This window comes from Triticum aestivum, chromosome 4A (genome assembly GCF_018294505.1).
Source record: "Triticum aestivum cultivar Chinese Spring chromosome 4A, IWGSC CS RefSeq v2.1, whole genome shotgun sequence".
NCBI classification, from domain to species: domain Eukaryota; kingdom Viridiplantae; phylum Streptophyta; class Magnoliopsida; order Poales; family Poaceae; genus Triticum; species Triticum aestivum.
The window spans coordinates 753,064,442-753,082,679 of record NC_057803.1 but is presented as its reverse complement, the minus strand read 5'-3'; the positions used below and the strand labels follow the sequence as shown (position 1 = coordinate 753,082,679).

At 43.5% G+C, this 18,238-nt stretch overlaps 3 protein-coding genes across 5 annotated transcripts; all 3 read left to right on the top strand.

The window, feature by feature from the left end:
* The first annotated feature begins 1,168 nt into the window (after positions 1-1,168).
* Positions 1,169-3,522, top strand: LOC123088660 (U-box domain-containing protein 12). Its single transcript, XM_044510891.1, has 4 exons — positions 1,169-1,442; positions 1,543-1,662; positions 1,739-2,152; positions 2,239-3,522. The coding sequence occupies exons 1-4, from the start codon at positions 1,230-1,232 to the stop codon at positions 3,298-3,300; spliced, it is 1,809 nt and encodes a 602-aa protein (XP_044366826.1). The 5' UTR covers positions 1,169-1,229; the 3' UTR covers positions 3,301-3,522.
* A 288-nt stretch (positions 3,523-3,810) lies between these two features.
* On the top strand, positions 3,811-7,516 carry LOC123088661 (uncharacterized). Of its 3 annotated transcripts, XM_044510893.1 has the most exons (4): positions 3,811-6,097; positions 6,211-6,472; positions 6,601-6,934; positions 7,059-7,516. In XM_044510893.1, the coding sequence occupies exons 2-4, from the start codon at positions 6,257-6,259 to the stop codon at positions 7,076-7,078; spliced, it is 570 nt and encodes a 189-aa protein (XP_044366828.1). In that variant the 5' UTR covers positions 3,811-6,097; positions 6,211-6,256; the 3' UTR covers positions 7,079-7,516. The 3 variants fall into 3 exon arrangements, with proteins under 3 accessions (XP_044366828.1, XP_044366829.1, XP_044366827.1); XM_044510894.1 differs by having other exon boundaries at positions 3,811-6,472; positions 6,604-6,934; XM_044510892.1 differs by having other exon boundaries at positions 3,811-6,472.
* Positions 7,517-9,148: 1,632 nt separating this feature from the next.
* LOC123084635 (achilleol B synthase-like) lies at positions 9,149-11,207 on the top strand. Its single transcript, XM_044506125.1, has 4 exons — positions 9,149-9,280; positions 10,569-10,646; positions 10,734-10,817; positions 11,094-11,207. Exons 1-4 carry the CDS (start codon positions 9,149-9,151, stop codon positions 11,205-11,207), a joined length of 408 nt encoding a protein of 135 aa, XP_044362060.1.
* Positions 11,208-18,238: the final 7,031 nt, after the last annotated feature.

The following is an 18,238-nucleotide window of genomic DNA, read 5'->3' as shown; positions in this document are numbered from 1 at the left end:
TGCTTGAAGTACCAAGAGATGATCTCCATTGATCTCCTGAATGTGTTGTGAATGACACTGAACCTCTGGTTATGGCCAACAACATGGAGGAACATGGCCACTTGCTCTTCGACACTGGTGTTGATGCTATCTTGTAGCAGCCCCCTGCTCCTGAAGGTCTCGACAAGCCTGGCAAATGGTGCTATTTTTATCCTAAGCATCCATAGAGCCTCGACGTCATTGCAGTTGTAGATGTAGTTCAGATTTTGGATCCTCTCCTGTTCCCGGGGAAACAATGAACCATAGCGGATCAAAGGTCTCCCAACACGACGAAGAGCTCTCTGGTGCATGAACATGACCCATGCCTGAACCACACTAATCAGTGCTGCTGCCTGGATTATTCAGCCTCATCCGTGTGTCCATAACCTAGTCGACATCGACGGTTCGTTCAGTGGGAAATCGATCTACACCCAACTTAACGGCCTAACCACTGAGCTAACAAGGGGGGGGGGTGGTGCTGCTTACCGGCACCGGAGATGAGGACGGCTTAGGGGGAGCCATGGCACAGACAAGGTCGACCAGACGGTGGCCAACAACAAGGGGAGCACCAGATCCGCCGCAAAGGCCGCCGCAGCCGCTGTCTATAGCGCAGATTTGAAATCGCAGCCGCCGCCGGTGGTGAGGCAGTAGGAAAGAAAGGGGGCAGTGGCTATGGGTGAGCGAGTGAAAGGGGGGTGAGGCTAATTTGGTGCCGGGACGGCGCGCCCGATTTCCATCTCCTGCCACCCCCCCCCCCCCCCCCCGCCCTCGCCTCGCTCCCGCCCGTGCGACCTCGCGCCGCACTCAGCGTAGCTCACGAGAAATTGCCGATCAGAGCGTTTCCAGCGAGCAAGGCTCTGGGCTGCTTTAAGAAGCGTGCGATGCAGGCCCAACAGAAAAACCAGGCAACAAAACATGCCTCTTCCTTCCCGCGCGGGCCTGGTTGGGCTCGATGCAGGCAACCAAACATGCCAAAAAAGCACTTTCAAGGAAGGAAGAGGGGGAGAGCATGGCGAGGGAGTGGGAGGAAGATTCCTTCCATTCCATTGGTGGTGTGAAGTTCGAAGGAGCGTGGGCCCTTGGATCCGGATCGGACGACTGATTCAAACCCACTCTCCATCTCCATCTCCAGGGAGGGAGGAACCGCGTCGCGTGGACCAGTCCGCCCGCCATTGACCTCCTCTCCTCTCCCCCCAAACCTCGCCCCCGCCATGGCCGCCGCGACGGCCGCCGCCGAGATCGCCGCGCTGCCGGAGCCGCGCGGCCCGCTGCGCCGCCTCTGCGGCGACCTCTCCCGCCGCGTCCGCCTCCTCGCCCCGCTCCTCGACGACCCCTCCGCCTCCGCCTCGCCCCCGCTCGCCGACGCCCTCCGCGCCGCCCGCGACCTCCTCCACTCCGTCCACCACGGCAGCAAGATCTACCAGGTATGCCCCACCCCCTCCCCCCCTCTTCCTCTACCACCGCCACCGCCACCGCTACACCCCAAAGATTGATTTTTTCCCCCGCCCGCCCACGACCGCACAGGCCATGCGAGGCCGGGACAGCCTCCTCCGCGAATTCGCCGCCGTCAACGAGCGGATCCAGGCCGCGCTCGACCAGCTGCCCTACCACGACTTCGACATGCCCGAGGAGGTGCAGGAGCAGGTGCCACACCAATCCAATTTCCATCAGATTTCACACCTCAATCCAATTCTGTTCTGACTGCCGTTGATCCCCACAGGTGGCGCTGGTGCACTCGCAGTTCAAGCGGGCGGCGACGAGAGCGGAGCCGGCGGACGCGCAGCTCGCGAGGGACCTGGCATGGGCGCTCAGCGACGACAAGCCAACCGTGCCGGCCCTCCTCATGAGGGTCTCGGAGAAGCTGCAGCTCGAGACCATGGCCGACATGAAGCGCGAGTCGGTGGCGCTGCACGAGATGGTCATCTCCAGCGGCGGCGAGCCCGAGGGCTGCGTCGACGAGATGTCCTCCCTGCTCAAGAAGCTCAAGGACTGCGTCATCGCCCAGGCCCCCGCCGCCGAGGCTCCCGGCGTGGGCAGGTCTCCCTCTGTGAAGTCCCCTATCATCCCCGACGAGTTCAGATGCCCCATTTCGCTCGAGCTGATGCAGGACCCTGTCATCGTCTCCAGCGGTCAGGTAGTAGGGTTGTTGAATTCTACGCGATGATGCTAGTCATTCCTCTTCAAGCACATTTATCCTAACGATCATTATCTTATTTTCAGACGTACGAGCGGTCCTGCATCCAGAAGTGGCTTGATTCTGGGCACAAGACCTGCCCCAAGATGCAGCTGGCCCTAACGCATACTTCCCTCACACCAAACTTTGTCCTCAAAAGCCTGATAGCGCAGTGGTGCGAAGCCAATGGCATTGAGCTTCCCAAGAACAAGGCCAACTCCCATGACAAGAAAGCGGTGAAAAGTTCCGACTATGACAATGCTGGTCTGGTCTCGCTGATGAATAGGCTGCGGGGCGGGAACCAGGACGAGCAACGGGCAGCTGCGGGGGAGATCCGGTTGCTTGCCAAGAGAAATGTCAACAACCGGATATGCATCGCTGAAGCAGGGGCCATCCCATTGCTGGTCAATCTGCTCTCCTCTTCCGATCCAAGAACGCAGGAACACGCCGTCACGGCGCTCCTTAACCTCTCCATCCACGAGAACAACAAGGCAAGCATCGTGGACTCCAACGCCATTCCTAAGATAGTGGAAGTGCTGAAAACAGGGAGTATGGAAGCCAGAGAGAACGCAGCAGCCACGTTGTTTAGCCTGTCAGTTGTGGATGAAAACAAAGTAACTATTGGAGCTGCTGGTGCGATACCTCCACTCATCAATCTTCTGTGCGACGGGAGCCCAAGAGGCAAGAAAGATGCGGCAACGGCAATTTTCAACCTGTGCATATATCAGGGCAACAAGGTCCGGGCGGTGAAAGCTGGAATCGTCACCCATCTGATGAACTTCTTGGTGGATCCCACTGGGGGAATGATTGACGAGGCACTCACTCTTTTGTCGATTCTTGCCGGCAATCAAGAAGGCAAGTCTGTAATCACACAATCAGAGCCAATGCCTCCACTAGTCGAGGTGATCAAAACTGGCTCTCCTCGCAACAGAGAGAACGCGGCAGCCATTCTATGGTCTCTCTGTTCTGCTGATGCTGAACAAACCATGGCTGCAAAGGCGGCTGGAGGGGAAGATGCGCTCAAGGAGCTGTCAGAAACCGGCACAGACCGCGCAAAAAGGAAAGCTTCTAGCTTACTTGAACTCATGCGCCAATCAGAGGAGGCATGAAGATTTTCTTGAAATGCGAGGCTTTTGGCCTGGCTATAGCCAATTGTACACACGACACGGATACTTAATTGCTTCTGAATAGTGTTGACTTTTGATATGTTTGTATCTAGGGAGGTCTGCTCAGAATTTTCTGTAAACACATAAATGGTCGTATACTATTGTAACTCAAAAAAAGTTGTATTTCTTGATAAGAAGATAATAAATAATTTTCTGTGTGGTTTACTTTGCTGATTTTTATCAGTTCTGGTCTCATGGTTTTAAACACATTCCCATTTTGGTTGTAGAACAGGATTTTTTATTATTAAAGGAAGCGACGAGGAATTCAGAAGTTTTTTCCCCTTGGGTAGCTCTGCTTTTTTGGTGATGTGTCTGGTGGCTTCATTCTGAAGTAAGTTCCTTCTCAGAAAATTATTACTGCATTTTAATTTCTATTTCCATTGTTTGTGTCTAAATCTCAAGTATGGATTACTAGGTTAATGTGGCTTAGCTTCTTTAGAGTTAAATACCCACATCATGCAGCTATATATTACAGTACCATCTATTTCATAGGAAAAAACATTGAACACTATTTTCTCTCTTTTTTTTTTGAGGGGTACAATATTTTCTCTTGATAAGTAAAACATGATGGGACAGAATATTGGTATGGATACATGATCCATTTTGAGGTGAGCTATGTATAACCATTTTCTGAGTCCACATGCAAGGAACCTTACGTTGGGAGGCGTATTCAGTGCATTAAGGGTCATGGGTACAGTACTCGTTTAGGTGAGATGTGTTAGGATTAAGAATAAAAAATCGGAAGTTCTGAATTTTTTTCCCATCATTTCCCCTTTTTTGCCTGTAAGCTTTTTGCTAATGTTATCACTGGGCTCCTTTTACTTTTAGAGCCCTAGTTAGTGTGCTTGCATCCATGGGAATAGCATAGAATCATCAATGAGCAGTTGCTGACTCACTATTCTCCAATGGAACCAGACAAAACGAATGGTGTCATTGCATATGCAATGTTTTGACCATGTGGGATAGGGTGGTTAGCAATCTCAATTTCTCAAAGAGTAAAAAACTGTTTGCAAACAGAAGATTCACATCAGCTCTTGAACACTGCGCCAGCTATATGCTGGAACGCCGAGAGAGGAGTGAAGAATCCATGAAATCAAACTGTCAGTTCTGGGCTCAAAACAAAAGTAGACGTGGGATGGAGAACATACAGAGAACCAAGTAGACAAGACGGTGCAGCATGTCGATCATGTCACATAATTCGGTGGCAGCTACTTGCAAGCTACCAGCGCTTTCTGAAGAAAACCGAGGGAGAAAATGTTCAAGGGGGAAACACATCAGAGAGAGTAGAGGCAAGATGCCAAGATGTGGCCACTGCACCAGCAGGATATATACATATCATCGCTGCATTATTAGGATATTTGAAACACACAACATGTTGCGACCATAACTAGATGTCTAGAAAATCTTGTTCGCAGAATGTAGTCTTTTCGGTCTACGTCAGTCATGTCGTGGCACTCTTTCGGAGAACCAGAGAGGATCTGCTCTCTTAGCATGACAATGAGGTTATAATAGTGTGTTGGGCGTCGTGCTGCCCATGTGGGGACAAGTGTCCCTCCATCAGTCACCCGGCAATTATGGCAAATTCCAGCAGAAAGCCATTTCCCCTGCCTGAAAATGTATAACAGATGATTGGAGTCACTGGATCTGTTCGCCACGAGGCACCATGTTCCTCTTGAGGAAAACAGGGTGGATCTGTTTGCAGCTCTTGTTAACACCATTTCTCTTCAACAGAAATCCCTGAAGCATCGTTAGATCCCGGTAAGTAACTTTTTGCAGCTCTTGTTCACATCACTGTAGTAAATTTCTATGCAACTTTCTCCAGTGTCCACCCTTAAACATCTGTAATGAAATTTTTAGATTCATTCTGTTTCATCCATCTAGCTGCACATTGTGGATGGTATCTAGCAAATGTAACCTCCACATCATCTAGTTAGTGAGACAAGAGGTGCAGAAGCATAACAATAAAAAAGCCCAGCCAGTCTCCTACACTACAGACTACACTACCCTACAGTGTGTCCTGTCAGTATACAACCCCAACATGCAACATGCAGTAGTAGCCCAGGGGGGCTGTCTATCACATGGCCACCCTAAGCCAATGTATGCAGGGAACACACTTCCAGGCTAATCAATCATTTGCTTTGCTGCTTAATCTTTCTCATTTTAGCTCACTAATCAACACCGCTTCCTGCGTGATGACACAGCTAAGGTCTAATCCTCACGCTTAAACAACCAATCAAGCAAGCAAGTTGGGCTGAAGAGATCTAAACTTCTGGCCTGGTACTTGCAGCGGCGTTCAACTTTTTCGCTTTGACCCCAACCGCACGCACCTAATCAAGATTCTCGCGCTTGGTTATGGCCACTAACCAGAACATGCACTGTGATATTATTCTATCTCCCACATGTGGTGTTAACTAGTAACCAGTGCTGATTCCAGCTTGGCCAGACACTTCCCATTGGCCCTGGGCATCATGTTGCCACAATTATATGCTCATGTTACTAGTTAATCTCTTGTCTGTCTATTTTTTGCTGTCACAAGGGATCTGGATAGGTTGCAACTGGGAGTAGAATATGCGTCCGAGCTGATCGTCTGGTGCGGAAATCGACGACCAAGATCCACTTCAGCTTGGTGAGGGATCTGTGGTGGGAAGCGGCACGTGTCTGATCCCTGAGCGTCGCTTCATTTATGATGTTCGATCCTGGCCGTCGGTTGCCTGACAGGACGGCCAATTCTTTCCACTTGGTACGGTAGGGAACCCCTTGGTCCCTATCTATAAAGGCCATGCATAGAGATACAGGGGAGTAAGCTATTTGGAGCTGTACTTGCTAGCTGATTAGCTTCAGACATCTCACCAGGTGACATATATCATCTTTCTTTCTTTCTGAGGAGGAAGGAGAAGTAATGGGGCACATTGCTGATCCTACGGGCGCCGTAGTCGTGGGCTGCAAAGTGCTGCCCATCTTCAACGAGAATGGCATCGTGGACGGCGCGGTGAAGAAGATCGTGCACAGGATCGACGGGAAGAAGGCGGTCGCCCGGGTGAAGGAGCTCCTCAAGTGGGCTGCCCAGGCCAGGCCGTACGGCAGCAGCAACGGCGTCAGTGGGAAGAAATGGAAGGTATTAGTCACTAGTACTTGGTTTCTTTAGTTAATGTTGATCGTCGCAAGAGCACATCTTGTTTCGAAGTTGTGTCGATCCAGATGGGAGACTTGTTATAATCTGATGGATCTTCTTTGTGCGAGCAGCAGTTCCTGAGCTTCCAGGGAAGGGACGGTGGTGGTCCTGCAGCACCGGTATCAAAGTGCGACGACGACGCGAGCTCGGGGTCCGGGTCCGGCGGCAAGCTGAGCTTCAAGTGGGAGGCGGGCAGCTGCTCGTCGGCGTCGTCGGTGCTGTACTCGCCGCTGTCTTTCGCGTCGGCGCCGGCCGGGAGGACGGAGCAGCAGACACCGTCGAGGGGCAACGGGAGCTACAACTACAGCTACAACGCGTACGCGTCGCGGCTGTCGTCGGTGAGCCAGAAGAGCACGTCGTCGGAGGCGTGCCGGATGGCGCAGTGGATCACCACCGATTCAGACTGTGAGTAGCTACAACCTCTGTGTATGATATGTTAACAGGATCCGTGCGTGATTAGAGACACTAATCCGTGCATTAGCGTGGTAATTATTGACACGGCGTGTTTGGTTGGTTAATTTTGTTGCAGTTGTGGTGCTGGAGCTGTAAGTGAAAAATGATACGCATTGCTGAAGATGGTGAAGCAGCAGCAGGGGGATGTTGAGAGGAGACAACATTTGAGAAACTGGCGATGACTCAGCAACAAGAGCAGCAGCAGGGGGGCGATGACTCAGCAGCCTCATCAAGCTAGCTGGGTAGTTAATTAGCTAGTGTTGTTAATTACTCTAGTTTAGTTAGGGCGGGAGCTTAAGCAGACTGATGAGCCTGACAGAGAAACAATTAATCACAAGGAAGGAGGTACAGCTGATGCATGATGGAGCAGCAAAGCAAAGCAAGCAATGATGGAGTTATCAAATTAAGTCGGAGTGTATATACATTAGCTAGTGTATATGCGTGTCTTTTTTGATTCATAAATAAGGTGTACATGCGTTACGCGTTTTTTTGTTTTTGCTCCTTTTTGAGATAAAGAGATGGTTACATGGTTGATTTTTTGTTTTTGTTCCTTTTTGAGATAAAGAGATGGTTACATGGTTTGTTACAACAGGCATAATGACTGGTAACAACGGTCTAGCAATTTTTTTTGCTGGCCCTGTTGCACCGGTTTTCGTCCGTTTTTCTTCTACTAGCAAAAGGGCCGTGTGTTGCAACAGAGGAAAAAATAATCATAATCTGCAACGGCCATGATCACATTTTGCTGCATCACCGAGATATATTATCAAAATCAATTTCATGAAATCATGAACAGTTTTTTAAACTCGTGCAGATATTAGAAATTTTGAACAATTTTCAAATTCATGAACAATTTTCTAAAATCAACAACATTTTTTGAATTCATGAACATTTTATAGTATTTGCACAAAAAATTGAACATTTTTTGAATAAGCAAACATTTTTTTACAAAACTGCAAACATTTTATTTAAAAATTCTTATTTTTTTCTATTTTGCTGGATTTTTTTGAAGTCTCAAATTATTTGAAGTACGAAAAATATAAAAATAAAAATAAAAACGAAATTTAAAAAAACATGCAGCACGGACATGGGCCGGCCCAAAAAGGCGCGCTGAGTCTTCTTCCGGCATGCAGAGCGCAGTATAGGAGATCCCTACTACATGGGCCAGCCAAGGCGGAGGATTTCCTTATGTGAAACATTTTCTATATCACTTATAGGTGGCATTGGTGGGTAATATTTTGTAATTTTAGGGACAATTTCCATGACGTACCGCCAAAAGAAATAACCCTTTATTATTATTATTAGGTATAGATATAGATTAATTAATGTAACAATTCTTCTTAATTAATAGATGAGCTAGTATTTCTCCAGTGGGTAAATGGAGGCAGCATGTGGCAGGTGCATCATCAGATTAGCAATGTTATCAAAGCTGCTCTCCAACAAACTAAGAGGGGGAGGGAGCTACTCCAATGTGGCCACGTGTGTCTCTCGCTCTCTTGCTAGTAACTCCAATGCGGATCATCGAATGGACATCACCAAATATTCACGGACGTGTCCCCGGAGAGGGATAAGGATGGGCGTCATCCAACCGCAGACACCAAATATTCACTTTTGGTTTTTTTATACACGGATTACTCAAAACAACTAGCACAATTCTCAATGCAACAATAATTCAAATAAAAATATTGCAATCCAAACATGAAGTTTTTAAATAAAATTGTTCAATAGTTCAATTTTGAATTCATCTTAGCAGGCACATGTTCTAGTTCTCCATTTGAAACGCCCAAAGAAGCTCAACCAGATCATTCTGAAGTTGCTCATGCGTTCCTCGATGTCGAATTTTATGATGCATTTGGATAAAATCCTCAAATGTCGCTAGATTCTGCCGTGAAAGCTTGATAGGATCACCCACGTTTTGAAACTCTAAACCATGCCGAACTCCAGCATCCCCATCCTCCACATTCATGTTGTGCATGATCACACAAGTTGTCATCATCTCCCAGGATGTCTCCGGATCCTATAGTTTAGCATGTCCGTGAACAACTGCAAACCGTCTTTGAAGCACTCCAAATGCCCTGTCGACATCGTTTTTAGCAGATTTTTGTCTTTGGGCAAAGTGATATCTTTTGTTAGCCCTTGGTTGAGAGATGGTCTTGACCAAAGTTGCCCATGGAGGATAGATACCATGAGAGAGATAGAACTTACGAAAATAATTACTTCATACGCAATGCATGCAACTTTCTGTTGTCAAAGCAGCTAAATACAGGTGGATGGGGAGAGACTTATCTTTCTAGTGAAAATTGAGGTAACTGTTCTTCTTTTCTGTATTTAACCACATGCTGTTATTAGGGTTTGATAAGGTCATGCTTGGTTTGTATTTTTTTAGCTTGAGCAAGATTTTGAGATGCTATCCGCCTATCCCTGAGCAAGCTTTCGAGATGTTATCCGCTAGCAGTTGTATCTGGCAGATCATTAGCACAAACTCAATAGCCCGAAAGAGTTCAGAAACTCGAACCATCCGTTGGAAATTCATTAGGAATAGGCTGTGTTGCGCAACCCTGGAGGCACTAAACTAGCGTCCTAGGTATGTTATACTTGCAAGGCAAACTATTGAGCAACACAACCTTATAAGAGGTCTTTGGTCCATATAATTTGTGCTCTACTTCCCTCCACTGCCGTGTTTGTTCATAGCATCTCGATATTTGCTAAGTTTCAGTTTCTGGCCAAACGTTTGTTGAATGAGCCTGTTTTCATTGCAACTAGCTAGATTTTATCTGAAAAAACGCAATAAGTATGCACCCCGTTTTATTGATAGATCCGAGAACATTCGTACATGCCCAAGCAGGCAACAACCGAGGGAAACAAAAAGAACCAAGTGGTACGGTCGCACCATGAAAAAGAGCCTCATGGCACAATCGAGCTGAGTAGACGCTGCTAGTAGTCCATCTTTTGATCACCTCCAACAGTGCTGAAAATGCACATTCAGTCTATACTGAAACCATCATCCATTCTGGAACCCCGATAAAATGGGACCGGCTAGGGGGTCACCTAGGGATTAACTAGCTGCGTTTTCAAGCCGACTTATTTCATCATGGTTAACTCGTATAGTTTTATTTGCTTGTAACTACTAGTTGTATACGGCCAAATCAATCCTCCCACAACACCTATCTCTCAGACAAATTCCAATTTCCACGTATAATAATCTTACTCATTCTCCGTCTATAATCAATGAAACAGTTGTCCCTTATTATGCTGTCACATGAACTTAGAAATTAGTCATGTCAATTGATGTGATGGAAGCATCTTGGAAGTGAAATTGTGACAAAATATGTTTGTCCTTATTTGTTAGTCGATGCTAGCTGCTCTTACCTTACCCAGCTGAATGTTTTACCGTAGAGCCCTTGTTGTGCAAGCTACCAACTTGAGTCCTTTGATTGAATAATTAATTATGTGCATAATGATAAGCCATTTAAAATTGGTATAATTGAAAATGTCTAGATCCTGTTCCCTTTGAACCATTGAGATATTGTGAGTACTGATTAGGGCATTTCTTAATGAATTTAATGATGGTTTCCACTCTAATATTTTACAGTCTTATGTGGATGCGGGGAGTCCTCATGCAGTCAACACTGCTTGGGCAATGTTAGCTTTAATTTATGCTGGGCAGGTATGTTTTCTTCATGGTTCATTTGAATTGACTTTAAACTATTCTGGCATCCACATGTTATTTTCATATCACGGTCATTCTATTCAGGTTGAGCGAGATCCCACACCACTATATCATGCTGCAAAAGAATTGGTCAATATGCAACTAGACACAGGCGAGTTTCCCCAGCAAGTAAGAATTGAACTTTTGAGTCTACAGAAGTAGCACACTAATATTAATAGTTGTATTGTTCCAGCTTAGGATCATAACTAGTACATACTATCAAAAGAAATATTTTCAAGGCACAACACCCTACCATGATAATGTTGAATCCTCTGATAACCTTGTTATACTAATACACACTACCTCCGTCCCATAATGTAATACGTTTTTTGACACTATTATACCAAAGTAATTTCTTTGGAAATGTCTTCCTAAAGCAATCTGAACTTCTTCCTTTGGTCACAGGAACACGTTGGATGCTTCAACTGCTCCTTTTACTACAATCACGGCAACTACAGCAATTTATTCCCCATCTGGGCTCTTGGGGAGCTTCGTCGTCGACTGCGTGAGAAGAACTGAATCCGCTGAACATGGTCCAACAGAAGATGAGATTGTGTAAATCCAACATCTGCCTACATCTATGAATCATTGCACTTCCAGAGTTATGCAGTACGCTGATTGCTGAAATAATATTTGAGTACTGAATGCTATAGCCTAATAACTGTGGAGAAAAGTCTAGGAATTTTTATGTGATGGGGCTGTGGTATGTAATAATACTATGGAAAACAATGTATGCAGGAAGTGTATTCATTCAAATAATATCTTATATTCCATTTGGAATATCCAATGGTCTGTCGAATGTATAGCTGTTGCCTATATAAGATGGTCGATTCATATCACTCAATAAATCTTCAAGTAGTCACTGTTACTGTATGAAAGAATTCAGTGATTTTGTTCAAGAATTCATTGACTGAATCTTCTTCTTACCAAAATATATTGAGTCTTGCAGAGCTACGCTTCTTTCAAGCTGCTAGGAGTGCGTCTTTTGGCACTCTAGAGTCGGTGGACGAAACAGAGCATCCAGCAAAAAAATAGAGGAGCTGCTCTGTTCTGTTTCGGAGCTGCAGTTGCAAAGAGCAGTTAACAGGGTAACAAGTTTAACTAGTGACTGTTTTGTACTTGATCATGGATGGATCGCCAATAACAGAGCAGTTTCGTACAACTGATTGCAGTACCAATGAACGGATGTACCAGTAGGTTCCAACTGTTCAAATAAGAAAGTACTCCTTCCGTTTCAAAATAGATGACTCACTGGCAATTGATGAGACAACTGATCAGTGTGGTGTCTAAGCTGAACACAACCGACTAATGGGCTTCTTCGCATGTTGGCTCTTGAGGTCCCAACACCACCGGCAGCTAGTAGTTCATACCTGGGAGTGAAGCTTCCTTACAACGATGACTTTGCTGTCAGTCAGGGGAGGTGCAGCTCATCTCCGCGCAGCATGAGCTCCCGGCCGTCTCCATCGCCGGCACCAGAGCCCGCATGGAACGCGAGCACGAGCACCTGACCAACACCGGGGAGGTGCCGCGCCATGAGGACTTCGGAGCTCAAGCGCGGGTGCACAGGAGGTGCGTTCAACCAAATGCCAAAGAGAGAGAGGGAGGAGCAAGAAGAAGATTGTGGGCCCCACCTGTAATAATGGTCAACTGAATGGTCAAAATAAGCAGGGTTGACTTTGTTGCCATGTCAGCCCTGACAAAAAACGGTCTAAACTAGCCATGGTAGTTTTTAGTCACAAATATTTTTAAAAAATTGATAGTTATCAGTCATTTTTTAAAATGTGGTAGTTCAATGGGATGCAAACTCCTATAGTGGTACTCCCTCCATCACAGTTTACAAAGCGCGCTACAACAATCTCTGGAACCAAGGCAATTAGTGATATGGACTGAAAAATAGTATCGGTAGTTATAGCACGGCGCCTATTACTAGAGTAATTAATGCATACACACATGCATGCAGTTATTCCACTCCACGTACACACCTACATGAAGAGAAAATTGTGGGCTTGATTGCGGTTATCACACCCTAATTAATTGGGCATTAAACCAATGACGCTTAAAATCCCTTCGGTGGTGGAAGTGCATGACAATTGAAGCGCGCCGTGCAAACTGTGACGGAGGGAGTAGTTTCTTTTGTCAATCGATCATTATATCACTTCAGCACAAAAATGTGGTGGCATGCATTTATTTGTATTTTTGGGGTTTTGTAGAAATATATTTAGGAAGGTATATCTCTTGATTGGATACATCAGATATTATGACCTAACCCAACTTTGCTCTTTTTTTGCTTCTGCATTATTTTTTCGCATTGTTGTCTTATAGGCAGGTCATAAGTGACGCTTCTTTATTTTGTATATTGGCCTTCCAAAAATATATTCCTGCCGTGTTGCTGCATGTCGCCACTTCAACCCATGGTCCGGTGGCAGTAATGATCTGCAAATAAATATTGCTTCCTTGTAAAACTAGCACTCCCTCTTAAACTAATATAAGAGCGTTAAGATTACTAAAGTAGTGATCAAAACGCTCTTATATTAGTTTACGGAGGGAGTACATGCATGCGTGCAATGCACATTGATAGTAGGCAGAAAATTAATTGCACATTGATATCAGGCAGAAAATTCATTTCGCGTTTGATAATAGGTAGGATATTGTATTACTTAGGTGCTAATTATGTAGATAGTCCATATTTGATATGTTGTTAATTGCACACTAAATATGTTGAGCGCTCGCCATTGGAGAAATATAGGTCATTAGATCGACACTGTTTGATGGCTGAGATTTGTTGCATCTGCCCCTTTGGGTCTTTTTATATTGGTATAGATATAGATATAGATGATTGTATCTTCTCCCCGACAATAATTTACAATATTCATTTGCTTCTCAAATATTGCATTAATTCAAATATTAAATGATTCAAATTTATGGTGCTCCAAAACATTAATTTGCTTCTATAAAAGTACTGCCAAAAGAGAGCATTGCAACCCACAAAAATTCAGAAGAACGACATAACATAGAGAAGGAAAAAAGGCCGTCATGGCAATATTCAACAAGAACACAAGTGCCCAGTGCTTGTTAGCTCTTGTGCTCATTGCTACTGTCATTTCGTCTTGTTATGCGTTTGGTCCAGGTACGTGCATCTCTGTGGTTTTGCCACGTGATGCTAATTTTCTATGTATTTCACAATGTTGAGTTGTATGGATCTTATGGCAACTGATCCATGCTGAAGCGTAACTTGCCATATTGTCTGGGTATTCTTCTAACAGTGTGTTTTTTTTGTGAAATGTAGAAGGAGGATGTTTCATGCCTTTCCTGAGTTGCAATCTGGACTTGTGCAGGCGTGACTGCAACGGTTTACTTGCCTCTTGCCAAATGATAGGCGAGTTTCACCACCGATGTTGTTGCGCTCCCAAGAAACTCAATGCATCTACTGATAAGAATAGTCGTCCTTGAGATATGCATTCCGATATTATAGTTTATAGGTCACTGCTTTTTCCTGGATCCAATTCTGCCCGATTGAATAAAATTTATCACCATTGAAAAAATGTTGCTCCCGAGATATTTATGTATTGTGTGAAGCCGTAATGCTTCGTTTGGATGTTCATATTCAGACCTCAACATTGATATTGGGGCCAATATCAATTGAACTTGGACATTGATATTGACATTTAAGACAAATTTTGCTGTTTGGATGTTGATATATTTGACACTTCAACATTGACAATGAGACCAAGTTACACTTCAACATTCCAAAAGAGAGCATTGCAACCCACAAAATTTCAGAAGAACGACATAACATAGAGAAGGAAAAAAGGCCGTCAAGACAATATTCAAGAAGAACACAAGTGCCCAGTGCTTGTTGGCTCTTGTGCTCATCGCTACTGTCATTTCATCTTGCGATGCGTTTGGCCCAGGTACGTGCATCTCTGACCTAACTATAAGTCACTGTGGTTTTGCCATGTGATGCTAATTTTCTATATAGTTCACAATATTGAGTTGTATGGATCTTATGGCATCTGGTCCATGCTGAAGCGTACCTTGCCATGTTGTCTGGCTATTCTTCTAACAATGTATTTTTTTTGTTTGTGAACATGTAGAAGGAGGATGTTTCATGCCTTTCATGAGTTGCGATCTGGACTTGTGCAGGCGTGACTGCAACGGTTTATCTGCCTCTTGCCAAATGATAGGCGAGTTTCACCACCGATGTTGTTGCGCTCCCAAGAAACTCAGTGCATCTATTGATAAGAATAGTCATCCTTGAGATATGCATTCCGAAATTGTAGTTTATATGTCACTGCTTTTTCCTGGATCCAATTCTGCCTGATTGAATAAAATTTATCACCATTGAAAAAATATCACTCCCGAGATATTTACGTATCGTGTGAAACCGTAATGCTTCGTTTGGATGTTCATATTCAGACCTCGGCATTGATATTGGGGCCAATATCAATTGAACTTGGACACTGATATTGACATTTAAGACAAATTTTGTTGTTTGGATGTTGACATATTTGATACTTAATTAGACATTGACATTGACACCAATTCTAAATCTTCTTGGATGTTCATACTGTTCACTTGGCACTAGGTCCACATGTGATACTCTGTCCTCCACAACTTTTCATCCACTTCTCTTCTCTGCCGACAATCGTACAATTGACATGAAAAAAGAGGGATTGGAAAAAGAGAAGAACTAGAGTTACGCTCGTATCATGCCCTTCCCCATCCCCTCACGGAACTCCACCGTCACCTTCCCCTCGTCTCGCGCCGATGCAGAGCCACAATGCCACCGATAGCACCTCCTTTACAACTCCATTTCTTTTTCAGTGCCAGCCAGTGTCGTGCACTACATCCTTCGCCCTCCTCCAGCTTCATCCGCGTCATTGCACTATGCTCCACCCTCGGAGGATGAATGCTTTCCCGCTACTACTGACTTCGAGTTCGCCTCACGCCATGGCCGCAATGGCGCCGATGCCCCCACCATGAGCTCCGGCATGGAGCTATTTCACTCTATTGGCATCCGCGTTGGCTACCTCTCCCCATCCGCCAAGAAACGGCTCTCGAGGAGTGGGCGGAGTTGGGCGGCCTTGACCACCACGTGCTGAGGCCTCACTTAGTCAGGTTGGCTCAGAAGGGGAAGTGGCCGGCTGGGCACTGCGGCTCATAGGGGGAAGTGGAGGACGTGGTCGTAGTCAAGGAGGAGTGCTTGGGTGCACGACTCCGGCCCTCCCCTTTGACCTTAATGGGTATTAGGGCATCTCCAACGTTGACCCCAAACCAGACACCGTATCCGTCCGCGAACACGGTGGGGAGCAGTCCATAGGCACTGATGACAGAGCTGGCCATCCAAATTTGTTCCCTAAATGTCCGCCCAGGTACGGTCAGTTTGAAATTCAAATGAATCTGACCACATAGCGCGCGCCAGATCACGTAAAGCCCGTTCGCAACCAAATGAGTCGAAACAAGCCGGGTTTTGCACTGTTTCTTCTTCATATTTTCCTGGGTTTTTTCGCTTTGTTTTCTTTTGGTTTCACCATTTTTTTCTGTATTCATTTGGTTTTTTCTTTACTTTTTTTCTTTTTCTTTGGTTTACTTATTTTTTTTTCTTTTCATTTGTTTCATTTTGTTTCTTTTATTTGTTTCCTTCTCTGTTTTTTTTTCATTTTCTTCCTTGTCGTTTGGCTTTCTTCGGATTTTTTCGATTTTCTGCTCTTTTTTTCTTCTTCTCCATTCTTTAATTCTTCTCTTTCTGTTTTCTTTTATTCCTCTTCTTTCCTTTTTTATTCCATGCTATTTTCTACATTTGTTTATTCCATTCTATTTTTCATTTTTGGTTTATTTTGTTTCTTTTCAACTTTCGTTTTCTCGTATCCGTCATATACATTTTGTGCATATGTCACAAGCTTTTTTCTAATACATGTTTCATATTTTCTCAATATAAGTTTAACAATATTTAATACATGGTCAACATTTTTACTATACACATTATTAACAACTCTTAAATGATTGATTAAGTTTTTCAAATACAAGATTAACATTTATCTATGCACATTTAACATTTTTTCAAATGCTTGACTAATATTTTGTAAATGCAACATTTAACTATTTTTAACACATGGTCAACATGTTTTATATACATATTTAACATTTTCTAAATGCTTGATTAACATGTTTCCAATACTGGTTCAACATTTTAAAATGATTGATTAAATTTTTTATGTTCATTATTAAGAAAACAGCATTTTTAATAGATGGTCAACATTTTTTCTATACGAATTTAACATTTTTCAAATACTTGATGAACATTTTGATAGAAGTTTTCAAAAATCTAAATATATGATCAAAAGATTTCATCATATTTCATACATGGTCAACATTTTTATTATACACATTATTAACAATTTTAAATGATTGATTAAGATTTTAAAATACAAGCTTAACATTTTTCTATGCACATTTAACATTTTTTCAAATGCTTGACTAATATTTTGGCTATGCAATATTTAACTATTTTTAACACATGGTCAACATGTTTTCTATACAAATTTAACATTTTCTAAATGCTTGATTAAAATGTTTCAAATACTGGTTCAACATTTCAACATGATTGGTTAAATTTTTTATATGCATTATTAAAAAAATCAGCATTTATAATAGATGGTCAACATTTTTTTGATAGGAATTTAATAATTTTCAAATACTTGATGAATTTTTTGAAAGAAATTCTAAAAAAATCTATATATATGATCAAAAAGTTTCATCATATTTTAATACGTGGTCAAAAAAATTTCTATACACATTTAACATTTTTCAAATGGTTGATTATATATGGTCAAAATTTCTATATACATAGAGAGAGAGAGAGAGAAATTTATCACTATTTTAATACATGGTCAACATTTTTATATACACATTTAACAATTTTCAAATTCTTTTCATAACAATTAAATACTTCTTTCTAAAAAATACAAATGCTTGATTAACATTTTCTAAAATACATGATCAAAAAATTTATACACATTTTCTATACATTTTTCTAATACATGATAAACATTTTCTCTATACACATTCGAGATTTTTGAAATCTTTGGTCAACATTTTTTTAAATGATTTCACAGATTTTTTTTCGTAATTTGTATATTTAGTATACACAAAATCAAAAAAAAAATGAAAAACAGAAAAATGAAGGTTGTGCCACCCACGCTCCTAGGCCGGCTCATGTTGGTCTCCCCTTCAACGAGAGGGTTCCGGGGAGCAACTAGTTAACGAGCAGCTTTGTCTAAAAAAAGCTAACGAGCAGCTTTGGGTGCTCCCTTTGGAAATTTTTATATCTTTTTGCACGCGTTTTTGACTTTTTAAACGGTTTTTTCGACGTTTCAGTTATTCGTCGGTCTTCCTTAACATTTGGACCAAAAAAAAGTTTTCGAAAAAAAAATTTGCGCGAGAGTCACGGTTTTTCTTCCGCGGGAGTCAAGGCCGTGCCTCTCGGAAACAAAAAAAAAGGTGTTTTCTGTTTTTTTTTCCGCGAGAGTCATGGTTTTGTTTTCGCGAGA